The 12685-nt window shown below is 38.1% G+C and overlaps 1 protein-coding gene across 6 annotated transcripts in view; it reads left to right on the top strand.

Moving 5' to 3' along the window:
- The window catches only part of LOC124717211 (pyruvate carboxylase, mitochondrial), a 371895-nt gene that overhangs the window by 308999 nt on the left and 50211 nt on the right, over nucleotides 1–12685 (top strand). For 3 of the 6 annotated variants that reach the window (XM_047243993.1, XM_047243992.1, XM_047243994.1), the window contains 3 exons: nucleotides 2105–2287; nucleotides 5146–5416; nucleotides 12266–12319. In XM_047243993.1, coding sequence (XP_047099949.1) covers nucleotides 2105–2287; nucleotides 5146–5416; nucleotides 12266–12319 — 508 coding nt within the window. The remainder of the gene's footprint in view (nucleotides 1–2104; nucleotides 2288–5145; nucleotides 5417–12265; nucleotides 12320–12685) is intronic. The other 3 variants (XM_047243995.1, XM_047243997.1, XM_047243998.1) reach the window with 3 other exon arrangements.

The raw sequence follows: 12685 nt of genomic DNA, 5'->3' as shown, positions 1-12685 counted from the left end.
TTAAAGTTTTGTGAATCATCCAGCATTTTTCCCAAGATTTTAGGGAGATGGTTTTGATGCATTAATAGGGTAACTAGCTCACCTATTTTTTGTAACTAGTCAGCCAGTGATATTTGCCCATGCCTTTCTTTTACCTCCCTTGTCATTTTAACTTCATCTATAGCGACTTTTACTCTTTCTGTTCTTTTAGAGCATGTGAGATAGTGATTGTGTGGTCGATTTGAGTGCATGAGTGTGCAACAATTTGAGATTTTAGCCACATTCATTTGTTTTAATAAGTGTAATGATGCTGATGACCTAGCCGTTGAGCACCCGTAAACTCCACCTGCACACGCTAGCACGCACCTATGCACATGCGCCAGTTCCCACGTGTGCACCATACCCACACGTACACACCCCCATGTGCGCGCACACACAAAAGCTGCCAAATTGTACAGAAACTGTTTTTTGCAAATCAAAAACACCAATTAGTATACTTATTTGCTTATTGACACAATTCCTGGTTTTCTAAAGAAGTTTCCACATAAGTACATTAACTCTGCGCGTGACACACTTTAGACCATTGGAAAAGTTTTGTTGCCTGTGGCTGGTTCTCCCAGAATATAACTAAGGTTAAGTACTACTGAAGAATCAAGGGGTCAAAACCTAACTACTGTGAGTATCAACTACCCATGAAAGCTCAAACACCTGAACTACATTGAAATTTTTTTTGCGGTTGCGACAGAATCTTGAAGCAGAGTACTGTTAATCAAACAATTGCAGACAAGTACGGTCAGTAGCTTATACAAAATAAGTAAGACTCCTTCATGTATGTTGTTACAAACCCATACTAACCTCATTGCACCAGCTGTCGATGGGCCTTAAAATAATTACATTATTTCATTGAAAAAATCTGTAATCACTCGTATATCATAGTAGATAAGAAAACTTTACAGGTTAGCTATGTGGCAAAATATTCTTTGCGTTGCATGTTTCATTTGCCAAAGATTCATTTTGGTGTCTTGAACCATTGATCACATATGATGGACATTATGAATATTTCACTTCCACGGTATCATTTGCACATACCATCAAAGGTGAATGCGTTATGTACAATCCATTTTCTCGAGATTGGAGATAGAGATCTTGTCTCAGGTTTAAAGAAAAATTCAGTATGTTACATCCATTTGCCTGCAGCAATGTATGATGTTTCATGTACCAAATGCAAAGTCATAGGACCCCTATTTTTTATTGTAAACTATTCGAATTTCTTGCAGTATCTTACTTAATGTAGAAATTTAACCATAGCTATGACAATTAACAATATAATTGGCATTTAATCATGAAATTGACAAATGAGGCTTCGAGTTGCTTGAAAATCAATTTAAAATCATTTAAGAGAAGTTGTGGAGCAACGTGTATGCGCACACTTTCATTCCCACAGTGTACCATAGTGGGCAGAGAATGTTCCATTCATAATGTGATGGAACCGAAAGCAAACTGAGGTAGTCACTCTATGGGAACAGAGGAATGGACTTGCCCAGTGCTGAGAATGAGAGTGCTTTTCTGCACATGGGGGCAAGTAACTTTGCACGAGCTCTATGCGTTGGTCAGTTGTTGTTAAAGGTGAGGAATGGAAATTCCAAGCACGGAGCCCTGTGGGACTCCATAGCAACAGCACCCCAGTTGGATGATACATTTTGTCCATCTGTGCTGTTCAACAGAATCTTCTGCCTTATATCTCTCAGAAAGGACTTAAATCCATATCCAAGCTGATCCTAATGTGTGTGTATCTTTTGTAAGTGCATGTATCCTCTCTTATCTTCCAGTCTTCAAGCAAAGTGTGCAGTTAAAAAAAGCCTTCTTGAATAGGTCAGTGAAGATCATAAATTAGAGCACATTTGGTGTGTCTGAAAGATTTTTGCCTCCTAGCGTGATCTGTTTATACCTGGTGCTCGTCTGTCCTCATTGGTTACACAAAAATAGCTCCATTACTAGGAACATGTGGCACATCAGCTCAGGCTGCCGGCACTAACTAGCTTGAACTAGCAAAATTATATTGGAGGCTGATTTAATTCCTTGTTTACCATGAAAAGAATGTCAAGTTAACTTTGCTTGCAACCAGGTGTTCCGGAGTGGAGAAGGTATGGGCATTCGTCTGGATGGGGCGTCTGCCTTTGCCGGAGCCATCATTTCACCTTACTACGATTCCCTCCTTGTGAAAGTCATCTCGCATGCCCATGACCTGCAGTCATCTTCAGCTAAAATGAACAGAGCTCTGAGAGAATTCCGTGTGCGAGGAGTCAAGGTAAGAGCTTATTTTTAGGAGTAGGTCAGAATTTCTGAGTATGCTCCCCTCTCCGCCTCCCTTTTTCCTGTTGGAATACCTACAACATCTACATAAAAATTCATCAAATAAATGTAAATTAACAGATATATAACTGTCAGTTTTATGAAAAACACATGACTTCTTATTTTTAATTACATTGGATTGCCCCAAAAATCCAGTTTTCTTTGCAAATGTGAATTCTTAATTATTGATCTTTTTATAAAGATATTTTAAATTAAAAATACACATTAATTTTTTTCATTCTTATGTATTTTACACTTCATGGAAATGTTCATGGAATTTGCACCTTTGCTTGAAATTTTAAAACTGCCACAAATTTAACCCGGGCATTCTACCACACCAACGTGCAACCGTTGGAAAACACAACTGTGCTATGCCATAGGGTATTGAGGACACTCAGAAAACTTCAAAGTCAATTTTGTCGAGAATTTTTGAAAGTTGCAATGAACTGCTTGGGCACAATGAGTTCCAAATTTCACTACTTAAAAAAAATCTGATTGCTTTGTGGTCTCCTTGCTCATTATAAGTACTAGGCTAACAAAAGCACAATGATTTAGTAGTATCCTGCTAGATACCTCAGCATATCCATGAGAGTCCTTAACCTTTGTAATTTAATTATTAACTCAATGTCTCCGTTGCCAGTATCAAAGGTGTATTTCTGATTGGAGCTTGGAAAGTCATTTTCTAAGAGTGTTATATGATTCCCTGTAGAAACAAAGTTCTTATTCAGTTCACTTGTTATATTCATAAAGTGATTGTTAAATATTGTACATACATCTGACTTAACCAGTAACAAAAATGTCTTTACTAAATATTGACAACATTATTTAACTGCCACCGCTTGACTTCACATCCTCAAACTTGTGTTGTTGGCAAGACATTTCATTAATGACTGACCATATAGTTTTAATATATCATACCACCTGCCTTTTGGCTTTCAAATGACATTTTAAGCACCTTGCAATACTGTTTGTAATGGACTACTGCAGTTCAGTTGTTCCTATCCTTAATGTCTTGATGCAATTCCCACTTTGTTCTACATGATAACCTTGTATTAGTGAGCTTTCTTGGTTGCCTGTTAGTGCCAGTACTCCATTTTAAGTGTCCCAATCAAAAGCACCTTTCAAAGAGCATGACAAATGTTTTGAGGAAAGCATTATATTTATCGTGTGTTATCTGCACGATATATTTCCTGCCACCGTTACTCTTCAGGCTGAAAATGGTCTCTGTTGCCAATAGATTAATAAGTTTGTACCATATACCATATTTTTCTACATCCAAAATATGGTCACATTTCAACTATTACTAACCAGTAACTCAGTTCTTTAAAGACTCAGACTCCCATGTATAAAACAGCTCCAATTATCTGATTACTTTACAAATAAGTTACTGTTCTGAGCTATTTTTTCCTGCATCTAAATGTTTATGACATCGTATCTCCTAAACTATGTGTCATACAGTGACCGAGCAAGCTGGCACAGTTGTTAGCACACTGGACTCACATTCGGTAGGACGACGGCTCCGATGTGAGTCCTGCCATCCCGATTCAGGTTTTCTGTTATTTCCCTATATCGTTTCAGGCAAATGCCGTGATGGTTCCTTTGAAAGGACACATCTGATTTCTTTCCCCATCCTTCCCTAATTTGAGCTTCTGCTCCATCTCTATGGCATCTCTATTGGCAGGATGTTAAATGCTAATCTCCTCCTCATCCTCCTCCTCCTCCTCTCATACAATGATAAAATTTACAGGTACGTTCAGTGGTATGTGAAGATCCTGTCTGCAAAATGTGTAAGAAAGAGGTAATAAATTAAAATGTCACTCCTGATGCCGAGGTTTCACTGTGTGCTAAAGTCAAAACTGGTTCCCTGGCGTCATGTCATGTATTATATAGCATCACTAGATCATGGAGGACAACAGGCAGTGGACCATGGATGTAGCAATGTGTACAGTGGCTCAACTCCTAGAAACTCTCCGATCAGCAGAGTTGCTTCTCACCTTCCCCATACATGGCTTAGATATAGAAACCTGTGTGGGATGTCAGCAGTCTCCACTAATCTGCTCCTTGCAATTTAAGTATTTTCGAGACATCTAATCCAACAATGCAGAATTTTGAGACTTTCATAGCCACTTGTTGACATATTGCTTGTTGACTACTGTCTCTGGTTCTTTGGCTGACATTTGTTTAATGATTTTCCTGACATTCACCAGCACAAGTGGCTCACCTTAAGGTTCATTATCAAACACCTGCTGAAGAACTGAGAAAAGCCAACAGGTAATTAAACTAATTCAACATATTGACCTAGCTGTACCACTTGCAGGAGTGCAGCTAGTAAGAAAACTCAGGAGTTGACTCAAATGCATCAGAACGAGGCATGCAAGATACAAAAAACTCATTTATAAAAGGGACCACACACAGCCCTCAGTGTGACATGCAAAATGGAGCAATCATTAGACTACATTATCTGTGAATGTCCTAAAAGATGATTTCAAGAATACTGGAGCAACTTTATAAAAGGCTTCTCCAAAGGCTTTTACATGGTTAAGGCCCTTGGATGTAGAACTATGATGGAGCTGTTCAGTTAATAGTGTCTGGTTGTTCAGTTGCTGTAATTTTTTGCTAGTTTGTTGTCATTTTTGCATATTTGTTTTATGTCCATTATTTTCAGTTTAATGTATATAACATTTTCTGCAGTTTGACCATAAGCTAAACCATAATTAAAAACAAAAAATTGCCCTGTTGCTTAACATTTATATTTGGGAACAGATATTTTTCAGCTACCTTCAGGCTGCCATAATGAAACTCTGTATGTTGCAGACAAACATACCGTTCCTGCTGAACGTACTGGAAAATCAGAAGTTCCTAAATGGTACTGTCGACACAAACTTCATCGACGACCACCCACAACTCTTCCGCTTCCGTCCGTCAAAGAACCGCGCCCAGAAACTGCTGAATTACATTGGTACAGTGTTGGTGAATGGGCCTTCAACTCCACTGGCGACGCCGCTGAAACCTGCGGAGATACAACCTCATGTTCCGGAGATTCCTCTAGGTAACCAGGGGATGGAACAAGAGTCGGACATTGCAGGTCTATGAAAGAGCGCTCTCTACATTAGCATGTGCTGATGTGGCCACTGGGCATTTCAGTTCGTGTGTGGAGAGTGGCTTGGTGTGTCACTAATGCAATATTGTCACCTTTTCTCATTCCATTAGGATAGTCAAAATAAGTGTTTAGTCACATATTTGTTTAACCAGTGTGTACCATGATGCATTTCAGAAATTTATTCCCATTTTCAAGTGATGTTGTAGGTTGTTAACATTTTGTGTGTGTGTGTGTGTGTGTGTGTGTGTGTGTGTGTGTGGCGCGCGCGCGTGTGTGTTCACATCCAGTACTTCATAAAATTCAACATCACTTGAAAATGGCAATGAATTGCTGGAACATCTACACATATGAAAATTTAATAGGTGCAGTACTTCAACACTGGCTCAGTTGCAGGCTTTCAGAAAACATGGACTGCTCACAAAAAATACACTGTAACAGTCTGTTACTGTGAAACAGAGATACATATTGATACAGAGATACAATTTGAAAGTTACAAAGAACTGTGTTGTGTAAAGATTGGAGAAAAGATGCTTGTTGGCCAGGAAAAAAATTTGAAAATCATAAATATTTGTGAAAGTGTAATTACAGTACTGGGTATGCATCAGAGTGAGTTGCCACAGGGTAAACAAATGGGCAACTGCTACTGGAGTGTGACAAACAACAGAGATGGCATGACAGAATAACAAGCCCAACAAGTTACCAAGATCAAAACCCGAGATGCAGTGAATTTGGAACCAAGAGAGTGATGTGTAGCAATATTAATACAACAGCATAGAGAAATCACGAATGACTGCCAAGATGCTTGCTTTAAGGGCTGCTCGAGTGTTGACAGACGAGCGTGGCGGGCGTGTCATTGAGACATTGCTCACTGCAGCGACAGCAGTGTTTGCAGATTGCAGCAGTTCCACATAGCAGACATCATTAAAGTCCGTTCCTTCTGGTGATCTTTCAGCTTTACCAAGCTGGGGTGCCAGAGTAGTAACTACTAATTTGGTCCTGTGCAAGATTGAAATACTTAAATAAGAACTGTAAGGGCATAAATGTTGATCATAAATGCAATATCAGTTGACCAAAAACTATTGATTTGATTGAAGCTGCAGTGTATCAAATCTGCAACAGGAAATAGTTCTCAACTGTGGTGCTGCATCTTCAGCAACATCAGATGATCACAAAAAGGCAGAATGTTACACACACACACACACACATATTCTATTTTTTTATCATATTTTTTTGACATCAGCTTAATATTTCCAACAATGAATTTTTCATGCAGAACAGAAGAGCATAAAAGAACTAATAACTTTGTTGTAATGAAAACATACATATGTCTCTATTAAGAGTGCGGTTTACGTAGTTGTAAAGGAATTAATGGATCTGAGTGGAAATACGAAATGAGACGAACATTTCCTGATACAGGCAAACATCTCATGAAATAACCACTGTGAGGTGGAATCCATGAAGGAAAGGCAGTGTAAGTACAGCTTGAATTTTGATTTGAATTCTTTTCTCGTGCTTCCTGATGTGAAATGAAATGATGCCTTGTAAAAGTAAAGAAGTGGATTTTTTCATTGCCACAGTCCTCCCAACAAGGATTGGTGTGAAATGTGCTGTGATATAGTAGAATAAATTGAAACATTCATAGCAGAAAACAAGGACAGGATTTAATGCACAATATTAAAGCAAGACTAAGAAAATGGCTTTTTCAGGCAGTATAAATTCCATAATTTTCTTTGCTAATGATTTTTTTACTTGCATCTGCACCTTTTCTAAATCTCTTTGGCCCATAGTTGTATTTTCACAAAAAAAAATGGGGCAGACTGAAAGCATGACTTTGGGTGTTGTGTGCCCTCTGTGAACTAACAGTGTTGACAGCATATTTTTGTTTGTTGGATTAATCTTGGTGTGATCTCTTGTTCTTAACAAATTGGAGTCCTCTGGCCATACTTGGTGAAATGCATATATCTGATAAATTGCCAGAAGGCAAAATGCAGGAGGTGGAGGGAAGGTCTCTTGTGATTAAGACAGAGACGGGATAGTGTGTTCCTGCCTTGGAATGTTGAGTTTGATGTGTTTCTAGGTTTAAGACTGTGTGTGACTTTTAGTTTGGACTACCAGTGATGTAGAATCCATGTGCTGTAAAATGTGGTAGGTATTAACTAAGTCAAATAGTTGATGCATATTTACGCCTCCTGCTATATAGTTAGTTAGCTGAGCTCTCTTACCACAATAATCATAGTACTGTGCACTACTGAACTTGTGACATGGCTTTACACAGCCCTGTAGAGAAATATGCACTGCTTTAACATCTGCACTAGCTTTAGCCATAGAAAATGTAGTGATTCATGATGAACAGAACAGAACAGAAAAGAAAAGGTTTCAAATAGGACATTTGTGCAGGTAAATAGAGTGGCCATCACCAACAGTTGAGACACATTACTTTATCAGCTGCCTGTGAACACACTGTTAATGCTGTTGTCACTCTTTCATAAATCATTTATTTATACTGTATCAATTAATGGCCCTGTTGCACATCCTTTGGACTTGCCCATTGCTACTTTTGTTTCTGTTAAACATTGACTGTACTGGCTCTACTGCTAAAACTGTCATAGTCAATCATACAACTGTAATTGTAAAGTGATAACATTTGGTTATCAGTCAAGACTGCGATAAATTGTGAATTTAAAAGTTTTCACAGTGAATTGAATGTTCTAAGGAAAACCGGTCTTGCAGCTTGTTGTCATTCAATATATCCCACGATATTTCAGCTGGGTGCCTACCCATTTATCTTCAGGTGAGCCATTGAAGACTTACGAAGACTTGCTCAGTTCTACAATATGTAGCACACTGCAAGTATCCCAGCAGGTGTCAGAATTCAGTTGACAGATGGACTGCACTTCCTGGCAGTAATGCCCTCACTAGTGTAATTGCGGAACTTGGCATTTGTCCACTGATGGTTTCTGCAAAGAAGCGAGATGTTTGGCTAAACATTATGTACGCACTCCAATATTGCAAATGCTCACATCACATCCATAACTCAGCTGACTCTATCAATAGACAGAGGGCTCTCCATCCGAGCAGATCCGACCGTTTTGCTAGCTGTGAGGCGGTATCCTTTTTTATAAAGGTCCCTTTTGGAGATTCTTTGGAACTAATTGGCAGAAAGTTTCAGGTGGACATCACTGCTTTATTTCAGCACACTCTATCCTCAACCTATTTTACGTTCAACCAAGAATATTTTGGACAGACAGATGGCACCACCTTGGTTGTCAAACTTTTTAAGGACAGTCTGATTGTGATTTTTATAGGACTCAGCTCAGAGCATGATGATATGTGCCATTGTAGTGATTGAATGTAGGCACAGTTGGTGGATTTTTGGAGGGCTCGGGCTATAGTGTGATGATCTGTGCTATTCTTGATTGAATATAGGTGCAGTTGCAGGGTGATGTGAGTTGTCTTGAGGAGAGAGGGCCTGAATCAGCTGCATTTAAACCAGCTGTATTTTGGAGATATGTGGATGATACTTCCATAGTGTGGCCTTACGGAGAAGGTAAATTGATGGAGTTTCGTCACCACCTCAACTCCATTCGTAACATCATTTGGTTCACTGCGGAAATAGAGAAAGATGGTTGTCTGCCTTTCTTGGTAGTCTTGGGTATACAAAAGTATGAAAGCTCTTTGTGGCATTCAGTTTACCGTAATCCCACTCTTACTGATATGTATTTGCAGGCGACAAGCTGTCATCACTCGTTGCAAACTATGAGTGTGCTTAAAACACGTGTACACAGAGCTCTCACTGTCTCGGATCTCGGTAGATTGTCTTTGGGTGGGCAAGCTCTTTAGGCAGTGTTCAGGAAATGGATGTTCCACCTGGCAGATTAACAGGGCATTGTCAGTTAAAACCAAGAATCAGGCAGTGGATAAAGAGGAGAACATGCTGGAAAAACCTTTAGTTTTTAGCAGCAACAGAACTTAGTTCTACTTACCAGAATACTAAAGCTCTATTACCTTTTTTTTATGGTACAAGGAGGTCTTTCAGAAATTAAATTTCTCTAATTCTTTTAGAAAAGTAAACATATTTAGCCAGAAATATAGTGCATTCGTGACAGCTATGACATAACAATTGTTTGATGACAGGAAATGTCTTGAGTGTTATCAGTAGAGCTGCAGCAGTGGGTGAAAATGGTAACTATTATTATTTCTCCCACCAACAGCAAATTTCACACTGTGCTAAAGTTTTTTAATGCACAAAACACAGCACTGATCAAAATCCATCAGGTGTGTGGACCGAATGAGATTTCCATCTTTTCTTGCACCTCCCTGTTTTCATGTTAGCATTTTTGCAATAACATAGAGCTGGAGACTGTCATACACTGGTTCCATTCCCAGCTGATAGGCATCTACAGCACAGGAATGCGAACATTGATCCCACAATACAAGTGCCCATTTATAGTGGTGTATCCCTTGGCAATAAAGCTTTTAAACTTTTGATGCAAAGTTTTTAATAATGTGTTCTGATGAGCACAGCTGACTGTTCAGCTGTTGGTGATGGGGATTGTGTTAATAATAATCATTGCTGATGGATAATCCGTGGAATTTCTTGTAACAGTTAAGATGAATAAGATCTTTCATAATTTTTTTGCAGTAATAAAGAGTCCATTGAAAACGTTGCACTGTTTAAATTCATTAACAAACATGAATGTAGTTGTTAAATGGCATAAAAATTTAAGTTTTATGTTTAAACTTTAAAACATGTAAACGAAGCATTCTTCGTATTTCTGGAAATTGATTCATTCATCTGATCTGTTCAGATGCTTGAAAGCAGATGTGTACAAACTATTTGAAAGATTTTGTTGTGTATTCAGTTGAAAATTTAAACTAGAATTTTTTGCTGAAGTTAAGATCTAGCTGAAAAAACTGGAATAAACTGTTGAGTAGACATATTTATTTCCTTTTAATTTAATCAGTTATGAAAGTCTGTGATGTAACATAAGAGACTGAGACTGTGGGGTAAGTGTCTGGTCAGTCAGTAAAGTAGAAGTTGCTGAGTGCCATCAGAGTCTGTACTGAATATATCAGTAAAGTGCATAGCAGTGGGTGATTTTTATTATACTGTGTAATGTGTATTCCCATTCCATACATGGATTGAATATGGGGCGGGGGGGGGGGGGGGGGGGGGGGAGGGAGGATAGGTGCAAGCCGTTGTGGCAGTTGTTTTGTCATTGTTCAAAGGGGAGTGGTGTGGTGGTATATAGAGGAGTTGATGGGTATCCATAGAAATCACTATGAAAAAAAATTGTCTAAATTTTCTAAGTATGTCTTCATGAGATATTGGAAACTTGGGGCCTTTCTGAAGGTGTTGAGTCGATAGGTTGAAAAATTTGAACTGGCTTTTTCTTGAAGTTCAAGTGAGACAGTTACATGGTGCCTCATTCTTCTTGAAAACTGCTCTTTTATGATTTTAACAGTAAGCCTGTCCTCGATGCATTGTGCCTCGTTTAGCACCTACTACTAGACTTGGATGATTTTTGTCTCAATTTGAAGTCAGTTAAAGAAATAAATGATTAAACACGCAGCTCTTCTTTGTATCTCCAATAATCATCTCACCTTTAGTGTTCCAGTCTAATGAATGGTCTAAGAATCAGTCAACATATGATTTTATCATGTACTTCCTCTGTGGTGGAATTACATTATCACAAGATTTTTTCCCCATAAAACTGCCAGATATTTGTCTTTCGTAAAACTAGTTGTACATTTTCATTTCACGTATTGCTCTGGATGCACACCTTAGATATTTTATGGAAGTTGTCAGTCTCCTGTGTTTGATTTGCAATTATATGATCAATAACAGTCTTTTAACATGATCTTAGGATATACTGAAAACTGCTGTCACCTCTCACAGCTTAAAGATATGAAGTCTTCAGTTGCAAAGCTTGTTAGATATTTCATAAACTCATATTTTGCTTTCAATAAAATTTTTCTGGGTTTGTGACCGCATTGTCAATGTATATAAAACTATCAACTTTTGGTCCCTGTTGCAAGGTACCTAGTTCAGGGTGTTTTGTTTACTGTCGGTAGTTTTATAAACATTGACAATGCAGTTACAAACACAGAAATTTTTTTTTGAATGTGACAGTGGCTGCGAAAGCCTATGTTCATATTTTACTCATTAAATATCAGTGAAGAATAGTTCAGATGTAATTTCAGAAAAAAGTTTGTCATGGAAAGTTAACAAAGTAATTTATTTAAGAAATATTGCATATTGCAGTTTCTTTGTAGAAACATATCTGGTTTGAATGGCCCAACATCTAAGATTATTCAGAATTCTGGCATAGCAATCTATTCTTTTCAAATTGTTGTTTTTTTCCATCCTGGACTTTCTATTTTTTGAATTTCCAAGTTATGGTTTCTTGAAATGATAGTGGGACTTTACGGACACCCTGTATTTAGATTTAGACTGTTTATGGCACAATGTGCCTGGTGTGTGTTACCTGCACTGATATAGACCTTGAGGTAAATCATTCGGATTTACAGAATTCAACATGAGATATATTTACTGGTTTTGTTGGAGACAGTTTTCTGCAGGTCAGTACAAACTGCTAATTTAGTGTGCCTATTCTCAAATATTCGCTGTTAGTCTCAGCAGAAGAGCTGCGTGTGTATTATGCATGGTGGTACTTGGTTCCTTCTATATCGTTTATTTCTTTTAGGGTGCATGTAGTCTACCTTTCAATTATTTTGCTGAGGTTTGTGGTATTTTTATTTATATATGTTTTATGTTTTGTGTTTGTGTTTCTTTCTGCACTACTGCCCCTACGCTGCAACTTGAAATTTCAGATTTTTCGGCGCAGCCACGGGTAACGGACAATGAATCGGAACCGGAATATCCAGGTTAGTGTATCTCACATCTGCTTTTCCTATGCATGCAGACAGTACTATCTTTTTTACTACTACCTCCATCTAATTAATGTAGCTATATAATATCTAAGCTTTTCACCATTGTAAGTTCAATCTTTCATCTTATTGTTGAAAAGATAATGTTTTTGGCCAAGTTGCTGTAAAATGATGTTGAATTGAGGAAAACCTTTCATTGCCATTACATAAAAGTTGCTATAAAGAAATTAAATATATTTGGTATCTGATTTATTTTGAGCACTCCGAATGACAAGAGCGAAATAAAAAATGAATCGAGCAAACGCTAGTCATATACAGTCGATGTTCCTAAGACGTATTGAATCTCACCTTTTATCTGTGATA

The sequence above is a fragment of the Schistocerca piceifrons genome, chromosome 9, assembly GCF_021461385.2.
Source record: "Schistocerca piceifrons isolate TAMUIC-IGC-003096 chromosome 9, iqSchPice1.1, whole genome shotgun sequence".
Classification (NCBI taxonomy): domain Eukaryota; kingdom Metazoa; phylum Arthropoda; class Insecta; order Orthoptera; family Acrididae; genus Schistocerca; species Schistocerca piceifrons.
This window is presented reverse-complemented; position numbering and strand designations above follow the sequence as displayed.